Genomic DNA, 20535 nt, shown 5'->3' with positions numbered 1-20535 from the left:
TAACGGCTGGTGCCTGTCTCCGCCTCTATGGGATTTGAGGCCTGACATAAGTTGTCCAAAAGAATCTACACTTGAAAGAAATTATGGATAACACCAGTTCAAACCTAGCTAAAGTGTAAGTGTCATTTTTCCAATAGGAATTTTTTTTCCTTTTTTTTTTATGATTAAGGTAAATATGTTTTTTCGCTACGAAATTAAGACTAACATTTTAAAAACCACAAATTTTGGGTTGCGCAACCAAGGTCTGCCGCATTTGCTTCTATTAAGATTAAATTAACACATGAATCTGAAAACATCTGAATATTAAGATATGTACTGAGATTAAGGCTTCTGAACCTGAATACACATCTGAATATTAAGATGTTGTCCAAGATCTGAACAACGAATAATTAAGACAATTTGCTTTTAGTGTCTGATTGTGCATAATTTATCTTTTAAAAATTGCTCAATACAAAATTCAAATAAATAAGAAATAAATATTATAAAAAATCTCATCAGAGCAAATATTAGAATGAATATTTTATATTTGACAAATATTTTGAACGACCTGAAAATAATATTTAAAAACTATTGAAGCAACTTAACATGAAATTTGAAATGTTGAGAACTAATTTTTCTTGAAAGTTTACTTGCGTATGCTTTAATTTCACCCTTTTTTTTTAATAACCGTGGTGTCCGGGCTTGCTTGCGTGCACCTCGACTAAATCCACGGGATACCTGCCACCTCCCACCAGCAACAAGTACCATGTAACTCTGTCCACCAAGGCTAGAACAGATGGGAAGAAAACACCTAATGTTTGTCTCTGCTGGAAATTGAACCTAAGACCTCATGGTGCTCATCCCAACTTCATTGAACCACTAGGCCACACCCCTGGGTGCTTTAATTTCACCCTTTTACAAAGTAGCTGAAACTACATGTACATTAGTTCTTTTTAAATTGCATATGCATTCATCCATCTCAAACATCTTTTTGATAATTGTGAATATACAGATTAAGCATTTAAAACTTACAAGAATACCTTTTTGATGAGGAAGGGAGAAGTGATGAAATTTTTGGTGCACAAAAGAAGCAGGGCGAAAGTTTGGGAAGAAAAAGTAGAATATATTTAAAGAGTTTGAATTGTATTAAGACTATTACAGATTTGATTCATTCAGACCCACTAAAATCTTTTAAATGGGGCAAAACAAATGCACTTAATGAGCTAGATCTAAATAATTTAGATGCAGACCTAAAGGAAAAAAAATAAGCTAAATGATTAAGATTCAGATATCCATTAAGTGCAAACAAATAAGGACGTAAATAAGGGAGAGTAGACCTAACAAGCACGGAAGCACTCGAGTTTTGTATATCAAGAAAGACAAAACTAGCAACAACCCTCCATGTTTTTCTCAATCATAAAACCTTACAAACTGCAAACCAAATCAAAAAGGAAAGGTCATGATTTTATTTGTGCATGAAAACTTGCACCAAACATATATGCGTATCTTTTAAGTACGCATCTTATCTTTAAGCTGTATGATCTTGTACGTTTGAAGAGTAGCCTATTATCTTTTAAGAACCTTTTAGGTGAACCCATGAGATTGCTATTTGTATTGAAGGATGGATGCCTTGTGGAGAAAACTATTCAATCTTGTATGTCCACAATTTTTGGTATACCTCTTTGTGTACATGAGTTTCTCCCAATATTAATGAAAACATTTCTTGATAAATAAAAAGTATATATGTATCTTCCAATATGACCTACCACCTCATGTCACAAAATAAGCCCCAAAGGAGCATCTACAGTGTAGATAGTATAGTATGGACAAGAGCATGAAATGAAATCTGTCATAGACATTGAGCAAGTGCAAACAAATGAGGCCTTAAATTAGGGGGGTAGCTCTAACAAGCACGGAAGCACTAGAGTTTTTTATATCAAGAAAGACAAAACCGGCAACAACCCTCCATTTTTTCTCAATCATCAAATCTTACAAACCGCAAACCAAATCAAAGAGGAAAAGTCATGATTTGACTAGTAGGTGAAAACTTGCACCAACATATATGGTATAAGTATGCATCTTATCTTTGAAGATGTATGATTTTGTACATTTGAAGAGTAGTCTCTTATCTTTTAAGTACCTTTTAGGTGAACCCATGAGATTACTATTTGTGTTGAAGGATAGATGTCTTAAAGTGAAAACTTGCACCAAGAATATATGCTATCTTTTAAGTATGCATCTTATCTTTTAAGATGTATGATTTTGTACATTTGAAGAGTAGCCTCTTATCTTTTAAGTACCTTTTAGGTGAACCCATGAGATTGCTATTTGTGTTGAAGGATAGATACCTTTTGGAGAAAACTATTCAGTCTTGTATGTTTTCAATTCTTGGTATACCTCTTTGTATACGTGAGTTTCTCCCATTATTAATGAAAATATTTCCTGATAAATAAAAAGAATATATGTATCTTCCAGTATAACCTACCACCGCATGTCACAAAATAAGCCCCAACGGTGCATCTACAGTGTAGATAGTACGCACATGAACATGAAATGAAATCTGAGATTGACATTAAGCATAATGAGCAGGCAAACAATTGATCATTTCTTTGGAAGTGAAGGTGAATCAAAGCAAAAGGACCAAATCAAGTAGGAACCAAGCAAACCATCTCTCTCTTTCATAACGTTCACTGACCCCAGCCACCCCTACGTCACTGACCTCCAACAGTCGGCAATGACGGAGCTACGCCGGCAACAGGTAAGGGCTCTCTCTCCTGTGCTTCTCTCTCTCTCCAAATCTCCCCATCCACGTCTCTACCCCCTTCTCCCTCATTTCCCCCTCTGCCCCTTAGACACGGCTATCGTCGGCAATCTTAGGGTTCCGCCGGCTCGACTAGCTTCCGACGAAGGGTAAGAGTGGCAGCATTGGTCAGAGCAAGTTGGTACGACAATCCATCTCCCAGTTCCGGCAAGTTCCAGAGGTCACTCCAGTAGCATTCCGGCGACGCACCGGTGGGCTTGTTCCAACGACCCTTTTACCGGCAACCTAACCAACAGCACACAGGACCGGAACAGGACCATACCGGTGACATCTAAAACACTGATTTCTTTTAGTTACTTTGTATTTTTCTGTTCCGTCTACTTTTACTGATTATTTTATCTCTTGACATCTATTGAATTCTCTTGAATTCGTTTAATTTGTGGGATTGATTTTTGCTTGCTTATTCCATCTACTTTGTGTGTGCCTTATTTTTCCTATTGTTGCTTTGTAGTTACTGCTAGTGCTTTGTTACTATAGTTGTTTTTATTTCTGTGGGGTAGTGGTTGTGGTTGTGGTTGTTGACAGTAGGATAGGGTCATGTCCGAGGGGTTGGGGCGAGGGGCTGTGTTGGGGGTGGGGGACGAGAGTAGGGCAGGTGGAGGAGTGGGGGCAAGGTCTGGCGTGTTGCTAGAGTTGATAGGCTGAGGGTTGGGTCTTGGAATATAAGGACTCTCCAGGGAAAGTCCATAGAGCTGGTGAACATTCTTAGAAAGAGGAGGATCAATATTGTGTGTGTCCAGGAGACCAAGTGGGTAGGGTCTAAGGCTAGGGATGTGGATGGTTACAAGCTTTGGTACTCTGGAAGTGTGAGGTGTAGGAATGGAATTGGCACCTTAGTAGATGAAGAGCTTAGAGGGCATGTAGTGGAGGTTAAGTGGTTTAGCGATAGGCTAATGACTATTAAGTTGGTCTTTGGAGGGTTTACCCTGAACGTGTGTAGTGTGTATGCGCCGCAGGTGGGCTTGGACGGGGAGGAGAAGATACGGTTTTGGACATATTGGTTTTGTATATCGTAGACTACATATACTTCATGTCCCTTTCTTCCATACTCCTCGATATGGACATATCTGTTTTGTGGAAGTGGAGTTCCGGTTGAGGAGGCTATTTTCGTAATGTGGAGCTTCGGTTGTGGAGCTTAGATGGGAGGTAATGGGCGTCCAAGTCCTTCTTGTGGGACTTGATCAACTTGCGAGAGAAGTGATCTACCTTGTTCTCGATTTTGAGGATAATTAGTAACTTGGCTCATGGCATTTTGTGGTGAACTTGAAGGGTTGACTTTTGTATGCAAAGTCTCGGGGGCAATGGTGATGGAAGGGTTTTGGTCATGACCACTTGAGGAAACATGGAGTCGAGTAGAAGCACGAGAGTTCCTTCGACTCTCCATTCGATCCAACCTCTCATTCATAGTAGACATCTCTTCTCGGATTGAGGACATAGTCGTGAGCATACTTTCCATTCCTCGGTTGATAGTTTCAAGTCTTTCCAAGATAGCACCAAAAGCATTGTTGTCCATTGTAGCCAAGAAGTTACCTACAAAACAATAAACAAGTTAGTTGTTCAAAGAATGGTCCTCACACTCTCTCTTTAATCCTTTGTCCCTCGGATTTTCTCACTTTTGATCTCACAATTATTGTAAGTTTGCTTGTAATCCATGAGACGTTGAGAGGTGAACCAAGTCTGTACAATGACTCAAAAGAATAAAAATACACAAAGAAATGTAAACACAGAAAAAAATGGTTTCAAAACCAACTCACAATCTAGTAAATTGTCACTTTTTGTAAGTTAGTATTGAAATCAACAAACGAAACTAATGAGACAACAAAATGAAACTAAAATATAACAATTTGAGCTTAAAATTTTCGTGTGAACAGTAACTTGGGTGACGTGGCAGCACATCATTGGTCACGACCCCACAATTAGTTACTAGTTGAAGTTTACAAACTTTAGTTACTATGTAATGGAAACAATTGGTTTTGGAGGGAAAGTATATGTCTTGAATCTCCTTTAAGTCTAATCTTCAAAAGGCAAGACTTGACTTTGTACAATTCTCACAAAACAAGGTCCCTTGAAACAAGGAAAAGTGGTTGAAAAGTAGATGTCAAGTCAAGTGATGGCTCAAGTCTTCTCACAAACAACTTTACAACTTGTAGGTTCACCTTTTTGAATCTATATTACACTTTTAGTTGTCTTAAGTTGTAAGATGAGATGAAGAATAAGATGAACACCACAACAATCCTTCAAGAACAACAACAATATTCACGAATTCAAGACCCAACCGGCCATAAGTCACAAATTCTCACCCTAGGTCCTTGTTCACAACACAACTTTAACAAGTTCAAGCTCAAATATAGATCTAGACACCTTTTCGTGTTAGTGAATCAAGAAACTAACACAAGAAACAACAATACACACCAAAGGACTACTAGATCTAGACGCTACAAGCAACCTCGGCCAAGATGAACAATAAGAACAACACTTTCAAGGCCAAGAACAACAAGAACACAAAATTTTTTATTTTTTTTTTTATTTTCTTAGCAAGAAAGCCCAAGATTGGTATTGTAAGAACAACACCAAAGATGGCTCTGATACCAAATGATACAAGAATGACAATGGAAGGCACAAAACACATCCAAATCAGTCCACAATCTTAAGGATCTGATGACCAAGATGGAGACAACTCTCGGATTCACTATCAACAAGAAGAATACAAGATACAATGTGTATTTTAACACCAAAACAGCAACAACAACAAGAACGAGATGATCAAAAAGAAGACACAGGATTTGGATTTAACAATAACAACAAGAATACAAGATTACAACACAAACAATAAACAAGATTACAAGAAGGCAAAAGGATAGATAGATAGACCACATGAAGGTATAATATAATCTTAAGAACCCAAGAATGGACAATCTTGGACCCTTAACACTACATATAACAATAAACCTATCTCTTACAAAGACACAAGATCTGAATCCACCTCCCAAGCATCAATGTTTCTAAGCAAACAACAACAAAAGAGAATCCACCCTATTGTTGTATCCTAGTTTCGGTTTTGCCTCCAAAGAGAAGAGAGGACTTGTGTTTTCGAATGTCTTTAAGACTTACAACATCATCAATAAACTAAGTAAATAAAACCCTACATGTTCCTTATATATTAAAAAACAAATAGAAGTTAAAATGACCAAAAAGTCCCTTCAAGAATGGGCTGCCCCTTTAGTGTATGGAGTGGGCTATTTTGGTGTGTATATGGGCCTTTAATTACACTTCTCTTGCACATACACTTGGTTGTTTTCAATGCACACCCACATAAGTTTATTTACGTGATTATTCTCGTATCAAAGGGGGAGGATGGTAGAGTGTTGGTGGAGGATGGTCACATTAAGAAAAGATGGCAGTCGAATTTTCATAGGCTCTTGAATGATGAAGGGGATAGAGTTATTGTGTTAGGGGAGCTGGAGCAATCAGAGGAGTGTCGTGATTTAAGTTATTGTAGACATTTTAAGGTGGAGGAGGTCAGAGAGGCCATTCACCGGATGCAAAGGGGTAGGGCGACGGGGCCAAATGAGATTCCTTTGGAAGTTTTCTGACGAGGCTGGCTTAAGGTGGTTGACTGATTTGTTTAACGGCATTTTCAAGTCGGCGAAAATGCCCGAGGCCTGGAGATGAAGTACTATGATCCCTCTGTATAGGAATAAGGGTGACATTCAGAGTTGCAACAACTATAGGGGTATTAAGCTATTGAGTCATGCTATGAAGATTTGGGAGAGAGTGGTCGAGTTGAGGTTGAGGAGGATAATGTCTATTACGGAGAACAAGTTTGGATTTATGCCCGGGCGCTCTACGATGGAGGTAATTCACCTAGTGTGGAGACTGGTGGAACAGTACAGGGAAAGGAAGAAGGACCTGCACATGGTGTTTATTGACTTGGAAAAAGCATACGATAAAGTTCATAAGGAAGTTCTTTGGAGATGCTTGGAGATAAGCGGAGTCCCGATGGCGTATATCAAAGCAATCAAGGACATGTATGATGGAGCTAAGACCTAGGTGAGGACGGCGTGGGGCGATTCAGAACTTTTTCCTGTCTTGATAGGGTTGCATAAGGGATCTACTCTTAGTCCATTTTTGTTTGCTTTGGTGATGGATGTGTTGACACGGCGTATTCAAGGAGAGGTGTCATGGTATATGCTTTTTGCAAATAATGTGGTGTTGATTGATGAGACTCGGGGGGTGTGAATGATAAGCTAGAGGTGTGGAGACAGACTCTTAAGTCTAAAGGGTTCAGGTTGAGTAGGAGCAAGACCGAATATTTGAAATGTAAGTTTAATGGCTCGAGGGAGAAGGAAGAGGTGGTAGTGAGGTTGGATTATCAAGTGGTGTGTAAGAGGGATAGTTTCAAGTATCTTGGATCCATGAATCAAGGGAATAGTGAGATTGACGAGGACGTCTCCCACCGTATTGGGGCGGGATGGATGAAGTGGAGGCTCGCCTCGGGGGTGTTCTGTGATAAGAAGGTGTTGCCCAAGCTTAAAGGCAAATTTTATAGGGTGGCAGTCCGTCCGACCATGATGTATGAAGCGGAGTGCTGGCCAGTGAAGAACTCTCACATTCAGAAATTGAAAGTGAGGGAAATGCGAATGTTGCGTTGGATGTGTCATCTTACTAGGGGTGATAGAGTTCGGAATGAGACTATCCGGGAGAAGGTTAGAGTGGCTTCGGAGGAGGACAAGTTACGGGAAATCCGTTTGAGGTGGTTTGGACACGTGATGAGGAGGGGCACAGATGCACCGGTTCGCAGATGTGAGCGGCTTGCTTTTGATGGTTTCAGGCGAGGCAGGGGTAGGCCGAAGAATTACTGGAGAGGGGTGATTAGGCGATACATGGAGCAGTTACAGCTTACGGAGGACATGACCCTAGATAAGAAGATCTAGGGTACACGTATTAGGATTGACGGCTAGTGCCAATTTGGGTAGGTAGGGTAGGGCATTACTTGGTGGGTGTATTATTCTTGTTATGCTAGTTTGTTGCATGTTGTATTACGATCGCTTACTATTATTCCCTATAGGTGTCGTATTTATGTCTTGCCACCTTGTTCTATGCTTTTTGTATGAATTTGATTACTATTCGTTATCTTGAGCCGGGGGTCTATTGGAAACAGCCTTGCTACTTCTTTGGAAGTAGTGGTATGGACTGTGTACATCTTACCCCCCAGACCCCACTATGTGAAAATACACTGGGTTTGTTGTTGTTGTTGTATAGTGATTCCTATTGGATTGGTGTAATTGATAGTTAGAAAGGATTGGAGCATACAACCCAAAACCTTAAAGCAATAAATAGAGTGACGTGAGACCTTCATAAGCCCTTTGATGCCTTAGTATAGGTCATGTGAGGTATCTTTATAAACCCATCATTCTCCAATACGTGTAATAAAATTGTTGTTGGGTTCACACCCTGAATGTAGACTAACGAATATAAGTGGGTGGTTGGCCATGAAAACTAAAATTTTTGAAGTTGAGTTGGAGTTTGAGTTGAAGTTGGAGTTGTGTTTGTCCATGAATATAATTGGAGTTGTTTTTGAATTTTTGTGAGAAGAAAGATGGAAAAAGGTGAAAACAATTTTTTCTTATTTTTCACTTTTCCAAAAAACAACTTGGAGTTGTATTTGGCATTAAGTGAAAAAAAATTCCGAAAGAGTGAAAAAAACAGTGACTTTACAATGGAGGAACAAATGATTGTTTGTTTTCTCCTTTTCATTGCAGAAAAAACACCTAGAGACTATCTGGAAAACCCTGTTTTTCAACTTCTCTCGTCTGACGGGCTCTTCTACCCACCAACCATGTGAAACAATTCACCTTGGTTGGGATATTACACTTCCAGACTTATTCCAAGGTCCAACAACACTCCCAGGTTGTACCATTAGATCTCTTTTGTACAATCTTCTTAATGTAAAGCTCCCATCCCTTTCATGCTTCCATCTTATAGTATAAGGTTCAACATTTAGGCCCGAGAAATCACTCAACCTCTGTAGTAATTCAGCAACTCTGTCCACCTCCCAGTCATTCAGAAGCCTTCTAAAAGTGATGTTCCACCCTTGGGAAGACCAAGTCTCAGCAATAGATGTTCCTGGGTTACCACAAAAAGAGAAAAGATCTGAAAAGGCTTTCATGAGAAAATCTTGGCCAATCCATTTGTCTTTCCAGAAAAGAATCCTATTACCCTCTCCCACCTGTAGCATATATTATCAATCAGTTTAGGCCCCATAGGTGCTGGTCACAATATTGGAGGTCCAATGATCAGTTTGCCCATACTTGCTTATGATAGACTTCCTTCCAGAGAGCATGGACTTCTTTACCAATTCTCCCTAGCCATTTTAATAATAAGTGTGAGAACATAAGAGAAAAATATTATTGAATTGTTGTAACTACCAGTGTTGTAAAAGGCGAGCGCCTCGTCGCCAATGGCGAATGGCGAGGCGAGCCTATGTCGCCTCTTCAGTCGATAGTGAGGCGAAAATCAAAAGGCGACACCTTTGCAAGAAAGGCAACGTGGCGAGGCGAGGCGAGGCGGCGAAAAAGGCGACACCTTTTAATTGTGTTTTACAAAATTAGGGTTTTATGTATATAAGCTAATTTTAGGGTTTATTTACACATTTTAACACTACCAACTTATAAATTGGTGATTGCGGCTGCTACCATGCACCTCAGAAGTTTGATTCCGGCGACCGGCGACGAACTCCGGCGACTTCCGAAACTCCGGTAAGCAGTGATTTCTTTTTTTTTTCTTCTTTCTTCTTCTTCTTCTTCTTAATCCAGCGACTGAATATGTCTTTTGGTACTGTTATTTTTTTTCTTCCTCTTTTTATCTTCTTTTTCTTCTATTTTCCGGCGGCCGGCAACTCTGTAACAGTGAACTTGTAACAGTAAACTTTTTCTTCTATTTTGGCACTATTATTAATAGTTTTACTGCTATAACCAGTGGGACTATTAATATACTTATTATGTAATTTATTTTAATATACTTATTATATTAAAATACTTAACCAGTGGTAATATTAATATACTTCTTCTTTTTCTTATAACATTATGTAATTTTTTTTTAATAACTTATGTAGATTGTAAAATTAACATAGCATGAAGGTAATATTAATATACTAATTAAATTATTGGATCATTAACAGCTTTCAATTTCAATTGTTAAGTCATTTAAGTTCTACACTTTTAGTATCTATATACTATATATTTTTAATTCTTGACTTGAAATATTTCCTAATATATTAGTGTTATTGAAATTTTGATCATATATACGTTATTTTAATTGTTTACATTAATTGTCGTCGCACATTCAAAAGGCGCTCGCCTCGCCGCTCGGCGAGAAGGGGCCATGTCGCCTCTTCTCGCCTTTCGCCGTCCAAGACACTGGTAACTACATTATTACATTAAGGCCCTATTTATAGACACTATATTCCAATCCTTTTCCTGATAGGACACTACATAACAATCCCTTTCCAAGTAGCATTTTATATGTCATTCCTATTCTAACACTCCCCCTCAAACTGGTGAATAGAAGACAAATTTACCAAGCTTGTTATGGATGTAATTGATACGAGGATCGGTGAGGGACTTAGTGAAGATATCTGCAAGAAAATTGATAAGGACTGCTTTGGATGTCAGGGAGACCTCAACTGAAACGGAACAAACTGAAAAAGTGATCCGAAAAGTAGAAAACATCGCCGAAAAGTCAATGTGTCGCTGGAAAATTATCGAAAACTGGTATAAAATATATGGATCATCTCGAAATCAAGAGATGAGTAGATTTTGAAAAAAAATTGGCCGGAACATACTCACGCGCCGGATTATTAGATTTGATAGCTGAAAAGTGGTCACCATTTGAGAAAAAATTATGTCAGAATGATGAAACGACCCTACTGAGAAAGAGAATTATATGGGTAGGTCGGAATGATGGCACGATCCTACTGAGAAAGAGAAATTATATGGGTAGGGCCAGAATGACGGCACGGCCCTACTGAAAAAGAGAACTTATATGGGCAGGGTTGAAATGATGGCACGACCCTCCGCAAATCAGATAAGAGAAGTCACCGTAAAGACGCATGGAACTACGCAAATCAGATCTAGGGAGTCATCGGAAAGACACACGGTGCTATGCAACTCAGATATGAGAAAAAAGTCCGAAAAGATACACGGTACTACGCAAATTAAATATGAGTAGTCCGGAGAGATGCACGGTGCAACACAAATTTGATATGAGAAAGTAGTCAACAAAAAGATGCATGATGCTACACAAATTAGATATGACTTATGAGAAAGTGCGGGAAAGAAGTATGGTGGCCTAACTTTTGCTAATATGATCATTGGCTGAACGGACGACATATATGGGTTATAGCCGCCCTCCGGCACGGAAAGCTATTTGATTCTCTACCACGATTATAGAGGCTTTGATACCATGTGAGAATATAAGAGAAAAATATTATTAAATTATTGTAACTACATTATTACATTGAGGCCCTATTTATAGACACTACATTCCAATCCTTTTCCTGATAGGACACTATATAACAATCCCTTTCCAAGTAGGATTTTATATCCATCCCTTATTTACGGATGCTAGTCATAGTTGAGTATAGTAACCTTTAGTGTAAGGTTACTTCACAACTTGGTGAGTCATGATGGTATTTCCCCGGATAATGATTAATGGCTCTTGGCCATGATATAGTCATAGATGTGATATTTGGCCTATAAAAATGATATTCCTCATAGTTATGATATATGACCTATAGATATGAGATGCCTTATTGACATATTGTGCCTTCTAGATATGAGATGCCTTATTGATATATTGTGTCTCATAGACGTGATATGCCTCCTAGATGTGAGATGCTTATTGATATTATGCCCCCTAGATGAGAGATGGTTACAAATATGCCTTGTGGCTTATAGATATGTTATACCTTCTAGTTATGCTATGGCTTATAAATACGATTATTGATATGAGTTTCGAATACGTAAGTAGGCCTAAGGTCGTGATTATGATGTTATAATTATTGCGAACGTATTATTGGGCCAAAGGCCGTTTTATGATATCGGTTGGACATCCGAGAAGTGTTTATCCTTGTAAAGGATACGGTTGTAGTTTATGCATATATTGATGCTTATAGTTCCATTATTTGAATATTGGAGATAGCATGCATAGATTTGGTACATCCATGATCATTAAATCGGTAAATGATGTGATTCTAGCTAAAATATGATCTTATTACTGTCTTTCCTAAATAAGGGTTAAAGCCCACTTTTCACCTTAAAAACAGATTTCTCCATAACAATAATTGTCTGTCTTAATGGATAACTTATATTTAAAACAGGTTAATAATAATGTTTTAAACATTTAACCCAGACAGATTTCGATCTATGATTTGATACTACAGATTACTCCGGTCGTGAGAGATTCCGACCCTTTCTACACTTTTATAACGATTTAATCCCGAAGTTCACTCCGGGTAATAGATTTACGGATTCACGCTCCTTTTAGCCACAGCTTAATTCCGTGCACCTATTATATATCTATATACACCTCTCAGGTATGGGACGGAGGACGATGTTGCATTGATGATATAACTTTCGAGAAAACCCGATGACGGATTTTAGTATTGATGTTATATATATATGTGTGTGTGTGATGATTATGGTGATAATGATGATATACCCGTCAAGGCTGGAGGATGACTATGATGATATGCTTACATACCCAGCAAGGCCGAAGGATATTGTGATGATACCCAACAAAGCTGGAGGATACTGTAATAATGATATTGATACTCAACAAGGCCGGAGGATGATTATATTGATGTGCCTATGTTTACGTCTACCGGTTCGAGTCCGACTAGCCCTATGTATGGCAATTATATACATATACCTGGCAAGGCCGGAGGATGATTATGATTGCGATAGTTATGATGGTGATGGTTATGATGATGATATTATGATATTGATTATACCCACCGGTTCGAGTCCGGATATATTATGATACTTGGATTGGTTATGATATTGTGGATTCTTATGCATTCATCTTTGCATGTGCATCGCCTATCACCGGTATGCGTCTATATCTATCAGCCTATATGGGGGGTTACATAGGTATGGGTGATAACTATGCCTTGTGTTGTGTTGTATGTTGATTGAACATTCTGAGCCTAGGGCCGTGGGAGTACGTGAAAAGCTTGGTTAGGTATTGGTTGTCTGGACTAGCCGGTTACTCGCGTAGTCATTGATATTGTTATGATTATTGTTATGGGTAGTTTGTGACAGATTGGTTATTGATTTTGTATCGAGATTTGAAGGATATTCGGTGTAGCGTGGAGATTCCTAAGTATTGCTGAAATAGGATAGTCCATCCTTGATATTTCCTTAGCCTTATCATGCTAGTTTCGTGGCTATGAGTAGAATAGTTGCCCTTACTATCTCACTAGCTTTATTATATGATTGCTGGATACTTGGTTGCAGTTTCCATTCTATTGATATGTTATACATATCTACATCATCTTTGGAGCTCAGTTGGCAGTTGCCTACTGAGTACCACGTGTCTGGCACTCATACTACACTTTTGCAGCCTGCAGATCATAGTACGGGTTATCGCCGTTGATGTGTGCATCATGCAAAGCAGCCATGGTTCAAAAACTTAGAGTGAGCTCCTAACGTTCGGAGTATTACTTACCTCCCTCTTATGTGCTAGACTAATCTCTCTGTTGTATGCGGAAATAAGTTGTGTCAGTGTAATTCTCTTGGTATTTCATTTTTGTACTCTTATTATATTAGAAGCTTTTGTACTGATACCATCAGTTTTTGGGACTATATTATGTATTTGATCTTTTATTACCTTTATTCTGCATTCTTTCCTTTATCTATCTAGGTAGTCCGTTACTAGCCGTTCCGGACTACAGGTTTGGCTTGTTTACTGGTGGGTTATACTAGGCGCCATCATGACTTAAGAAATTAGGTCGTGACAAATCCCGCATTTTCTGAGATTAATTTTAAGTCTTGACACCACCTGGAACTAGGTTAGCACTTGTCTGAGGTAGTCCAACTGGAGCCCATCTGCATCACAGAACACCAAAGTATCAACTGCAAATACGAGATGTGAAACTGACATGAAACCTACCCCACCAACCACAGCCTTGAAACCCTTAATATCTCCGGCAAAATAATCATTGCTCTTTCCTGCCCATTAACTGTAATAACAGACCAAAATCTCCCAAACTTATTGAACTTAAGGGAGCAATAAATGTGGGTAGTCCTGTCACTGCCCCTCCACGTTTTAAAGGATTTCCCTTTAATGTCAGAAGCCTCTTTAAATCTTTAAATCTTTTGCACAGCCAAACTAAGACAGCTTTGCTCAGCTTCATCCGACTCAGGTATATCCTTGTACTCTCAACCCATTCGAAGTAGATCTCAGATGAAGAATCTAATTTCGTCAAATCGTAACACTTCGCCCCTAGGCGAAAATAGATTTTGTTAGCACCTAAGAAAGAAGATATATGGAGCTATGAAGAAGAAAAAGAAGATATGATGAATAATCTCCGGTGAAAGAAGTCCACCGGAGCTGGGTAACCCAGGGCCAGAAAAGTCCCTAGAGCTTTACTTAGGAGAATGTGCCTGGAGCATTTTACAATGGTTGACCAGACTTTAACAGTACAACAGAAGCTATTCTTTCTGAAAGTACAATTGTAAAGTTCCAAAAAACAGTCCTTTCATTGTTAATCTTCGTTTTGATGAATAAGGCACATAAACAGTGTATTAAGGTACTTCACTCTATTACATAGTCTCTCCATCCCGATTCCAATGACATACTTCACTAAAGCATAGGTACTAAAGTAACCGCGTTATTGTGTTTAAGAATTTGACCAGAAGTGGGTCAAATGTGTAGATAAAGATGACTTTTAACTTACTTTAATATCAAAAGGGGAACCAACAAACTTTTATAATCCAGAACATCTAAATGTATTGAAGAACCTGGATGAGCCCCCCCCCCCCCCCCCCCTTTTCCAACACAACACACGCATAAAAACTGACAGAAAAGTAGGATAATTCATTGGATGGCGGGAGTATATAATTAGCACTCCAAGAGATAATTGCAGTAAGGGGGACAGCTAAATAGAATAGAATTGCAGATTGCTCACCAGAAAAGCAGCATGCACAATATCAGGAAGCAACACTTGGAATGCTTTAAAAAATGTAATTCAGCTTAACAACCAAAAAAGCCAATAATCCAATTGTTTTTGGACATTTAAATTCCATACTATACAAATAAAAATCCCTGTTCCCCCTCGTCCTCCCCCCCTTTTAAGGGAAGGGGAGAAAAATTCAGTATTTTGTCATCAACATTACACCGGCTAGTATTTGATGAAGCATAACACTGCAAGAGTAAATGACAAATGAAAAATGACCACAACATGGTGATTCGGACATGGCTACATATGGGTCTATACAGTAACAAACTACAGTGACACTCAACAAAGACACAATACTTGCAATAGTAAATGACAAAATGAAAGCAATAATCTCTCCACAGTGATATGGACATGGCTACATATGTGTGTATACTGTAACAAACAACAGTCACAGCTCAACTAAGTCACCCTTGATGACAGAAAAGGCCCTTGTATTTTTGACGCCATAAGTGAAAAATGGTCGAGAACTAGGCAACACAAAAGTTGTAGTACCTTTTTGTCTTTATTTTTCCGTGAGTTATGATCATCTTTTCTTCGCTTTCCGATCTCCTTTTTCTGCCACAAGAAATAGATAAAACTTAAAAGAAGAACGAACAGGTAAAAAAAAGTCTATTCTACCTAAACAAATTAACAGGATTTATTTGCAGAAGAAGGGCATGTAATGCCTTCCAGCATCAGAACAGAGACTTTTCTAACAAAACCAGTATACAATGTTTTTGCACTTATCAGTACACAGTATTATAAAATTATTCTTTATGGAGTTCACAGTTAAGCAATGCCATTTTTTGAGACATTGAAGTCCCTGCTCAGGGAAGCCCTTTAAAACTAAGGGAGAACATACGCCCCCCATTTGGATCCTTTGTAAAATTTGTGATTTAACACGTGTTCAACTACAGTTTTGTCAAAGACGAAAAGTGTAAAAGTCTACATGGGATTTAATGGTAAACAAAATTAGAGCGTGAACTTGACTAAAATTGGTGCAAACAAAAAAAGTCTATTTATGTAATGGCATGGAAAAAAAATCACTATTAACACAAACAATAAATATGTGAGAGAGATTTGAGAAACTACAAATAAATGATAAATATGAACTAAATTTTTGGCACAAGGATCGGAAATTAAAAATAATTACTGATCATGACTAAAATGATCTTTTTTAAAGAAAAAGAATCAATTTCCAAAAAAAAAAAAAAAAAACATATCAATCATGAATGAAGAATCATTTTAAATTTCTGGTCCTTGTGCCAAAATTTAGTTTGAAGTATTTAATTGATGTTATGAAATATAAAATAGAAAAGAAGAAGAATTGAGAGAAAAGAGATAGTAACTCTTATTTTTCTTGAGGGATGGGAGGAATTGAGGATGATTTACAATGAATAAAACCCATCAATTTATAGGGGAAAATTCCACCTAAGATTTCTCCAAAATATAGATATTCCCTATCTTGATAAACATTTACAATATCTTGATAGATACTCAATATATCCTGATAGAAATTCACTACATCTTGATAGACATTCACTATAATGAAAATACATTTATACACTCCCCTTGAATGCATAATTGATAGATAATGTGCCTCGTTAAAACCTTACTAGAAAAAACTCAGTGGGACAAAAATCTAGTGAAGGAAAAACAGTACACATCTCTAATAATACACATTTCGGTTGCCTCATTAAAAACCTTACAAGAAAACCCAGTGGGACAAAACCTTGAAAGGAAAAAAGAGTAGAAGGCGTATTTACTCCCCCTGATGATCTAATCAACTTATCATGAGAACAAACAATTTCATGAAGAATTTTCTAGCTCTTCAATATATGTTAATATTCAAAATGCACATCTTTGGAATGTCGCAATCATTCATTTCAACTTATGAACTTCTATACTAGTAAACTCCAAGTTTACTATGACGTGTTTTTTACTTTAGTAAACTTCTTGTCTACTATGACATGAATTTTGTATCAATATACAATAAATTCCTAGTTTACTATAGCATGTAATCTCATCATACTTGGGTAACTTTTCACACTCATAGTTCTTACTATAATTACTTGGAGATATTCAAGTTTTCAATTATTCTACCTCTTCTGGAGGTGGATTGTGATATCTTCAAAACCAAAAACACATTCGAATTTGTAAGTTATACTAATATAGTCACATTCACCCCAGAGTATGGATCAATATTTAAAACAATCAAAATTCTCATTCCCCGGGAATGGAATATAACCATGCCTCAAGCGTATCAAGTTATGATAGCTTATAGCCTCTTTTAAGATATTACTACTTCAGGAGTAAACCGAAACATACATACGATTGTAGAGAAATTTTCTCTAATATACCTTAAAATCATAATAAGCATGTGAAAATATTATCATTTTTTGATGATTATTATCATATTGTACCTCCACGCTTATATTCGTACATTCAATCACTTATCTTCTTTCGGACATACTAAGCATTGCTACCACATTCACTTCAGAGAATGGATTCAATGAGACATGTTTCATGATTTTCAATCAAACACACATTATTTTGTCTTAGCTATCATTATCTCATTAATATAGTCCATTGAGATTCAAACTGAATGTCTTATCCACAAAAAGGCATTTTAGGCTATAAATTGATGGGACTTGAACCCAATATCTTATCATCATAGCGCATCGAAAGTATAACCCAATGACTTACCCTTTTGATACGAAGAGATTTGAAACCACCATCTTATCCTTAACCAACGACATAATAAGCCAACGTAGAATAAAACTCACCTTTGAATCTTTAAAATATTTTAAACTTTAATTAGAAGTGAGAAGAATATCATCTACCAAAAACATTACGAAGACAACACTAACTTGTAAGATAAAGAGCTTGCATGTACTTGTCAAGAGAATGAGAAGATGGCAAACAACTAAACATATAAACGTATTTAATTTTCATGATAACCAATTGTCCATTTTCCTCCTCTTTTTCTTTTTATAACTCGTGTAGCTATTTAGGGGCACACGTAATTAGCCTATGACTTCATATATACCTCCATTGTAATTGTGAAAGTCAACATGAAAATTCAAACTACCTAACTCTCCCAATGAAATTAAAGATGCAAGATAAATAAATAAAATGTTTGAATTCTGCAATAGTGTCATGTACATACTTACCTTGCAAAGGTCAAATCTAAGAGCAACGATCTTTTTTTCCTTTTTGTGAACATAAATCTTTTCAAGAGAGAAGATTACACAAGACACTCTAAAATTTAAAAGTCAGAGGCTCGTGTTGATAATGTGTTACGAAATATAAAGTAGAAAAGAAGAAGAATTGAGAGGGAAGAGAGAGTAATTCTTATTTCTCAAAATAATTCTTCTTTCTCTTGAAGGATGAGAAGGATTGAGGATGATTTACAATGAATAAAACTCCTCTATTTATAGGGAAAAATTTCTCCAAAAGATAAAACATTCCCTATCTTGATAAACATTTACAATATCTTGATAGATACTCACTATATCTTAATAGATACTCACTATATCTTGATATACATTCACTATATCTTGATATACATTCACTATAATGTAAATACATTTATAAAATTGATGTTTATTTACAAACTTTTTTTTTATGATCGTGGTGTCTGGGCCAGCTTTCGGGCATCTAGACTAATTCCACAAACTTTCTTGCATAAACTTCTTGATTTCATTTATCTAATTGTAACAAACTCATAATGTTCTCTTAACAACAACGCTAGTGTCTGAGCCAATTTACTCACACCTAGACTATTCCACTAGATATTTGTTATCCCCACACAGGTGTGGAGTAACTCTATCCACCAAGGTATAAGTAATAACAACAACAACAAACTCAGTGTACTCCCACATAGTGAGGTCTGGGGAGGGTAAGATGTACACAGTCCATACCACTACTCCCGAGGAAGTAGCAAGGCTGTTTCCGATAGACCCCCGGCTCAAGACAAGGAATAGTAATCAAAGTCATACCAAAAAACCTGGAACAAGACAAAACATAGATACGCCACATACAGGGAAAGAGTAAACAAAGACTAGTAAACAATCGTAATACTACAAACAACAAGAAATCATAATAAGAATACTACACCCACCAAGTAATGCCCTACCCTACCTACCCAAAAAGGCACTAGCCTTCCATCCTAATACGCGTCCTCCAGATCCTCCTATCTAGGGTCATGTCCTCAGTAAGCCGTAACTGCTTCATGTCCCGCCTAATCACCTCTCTCCGATACTTCTTCAGACTACCCCTGCCCCGTCTGAAACAATCCAAAGCAAACCTCTCACACCTATGAACCGGTGCCTCCGTGCCCCTCCTCATCACGTGTCCGAACCATCTCAAGCGAACCTCCCGCATTTTATCCTCCACCGAAGCCACTCCAACCTTTTCTCGAATAGTCTCATTCCGAACTCTATCACCCCTAGTAAGCCCGCATATCCAACGCAACATCTGCATTTCCACCACCTTCAATTTCTAAATGTGAGAGTTCTTGACTGGCCAACACTCTGCTCCATACAACATGGCCGGGCGAACTGCCACCCTGTAAAATTTAACTTTAAGCTTGGACGGCACCTTCTTATCAAACAACACCCCCGAGGCGAGCTTCCGCTTCATCCATCCCACCCCGATATGGTGAGATACATCCTCGTCAATTTCACCATTCCCCTGAATCATGGACCCAAGATACTTGAAACTATCCCTCTTATACACCACCTGAGACTCCAGCCTTACTACCACGTTATCCCCTTCCCTCGAGCCATCAAACTTACATTCCAAATACTCGGTCTTGCTCCTACTTAACCTGAACCCTTTAGACTCAAAGGTCTCTCTCCATAATTCTAATTTATCATTCACACCTCCCCCAAGTCTCATCAATCAAAACTACATCATCTACAAAAAGCATACACCAGGACACCTCGCCTTGAAGATGCCGCGTCAATACATTCATCACCAAAGCAAACAAAAACGGGCTAAGAGTAGATCCCTGATGTAACTCTGTCAGGACAGGGAAATGTTCAGAATCTCTACCCACCTTCCTCACCTGGGTCTTAGCTCCATCATACTTGTGCTTGATTGCTCTGATATACGCCACCGGGACCCCACTCACCTCCAGGCATCTCCAAAGAACTTCCCTAGGGACTTTGTCGTATGTCTTCTCCAAGTCGATAAACACCATGTGCAGATCCTCTTTCTTTCCCTGTACTATTCCACCAGTCTCCGAACCAGGTGAATTGCCTCCGTTGTCGAGCGCCCGAGCATAAATCCAAACTGGTTCTCCGAAATAGAGACTATCCTCCTCAACCTCAACTCGACCACTCTCTCCCAAATTTTCATAGTGTGACTCAATAACACCAAAGTATAAGCAGATGGAAAGAAATTGTGTACCATTGCCTCCATTGAGATTTGAACTGAAAACCTAGTGATTCTCCTCACTTTATTGATCACCCTTTGGGTGTTCCATAACAACTAATATATCAATTTTCCA

The 20535-nt window shown here is 38.0% G+C and overlaps 1 protein-coding gene across 2 annotated transcripts in view; it reads right to left on the bottom strand.

Moving 5' to 3' along the window:
* The window catches only part of LOC107842393, a 64187-nt gene that overhangs the window by 18117 nt on the left and 25535 nt on the right, over positions 1–20535 (bottom strand). For both annotated transcript variants that reach the window (XR_001665732.2, XM_016686216.2), the window contains exon 3: positions 15534–15596. Coding sequence is in view for 1 of the 2 variants with exons in the window: in XM_016686216.2 (XP_016541702.1) it covers positions 15534–15596 (63 nt within the window). In the remaining variant the exon portion in view is untranslated. The remainder of the gene's footprint in view (positions 1–15533; positions 15597–20535) is intronic.

This window comes from Capsicum annuum, chromosome 9, assembly GCF_002878395.1.
Source record: "Capsicum annuum cultivar UCD-10X-F1 chromosome 9, UCD10Xv1.1, whole genome shotgun sequence".
Taxonomy (NCBI): Eukaryota; Viridiplantae; Streptophyta; class Magnoliopsida; order Solanales; family Solanaceae; genus Capsicum; species Capsicum annuum.
The sequence above is the reverse complement of the archived record's forward strand: the minus strand, read 5'-3'. Positions and strand labels throughout refer to the sequence as shown.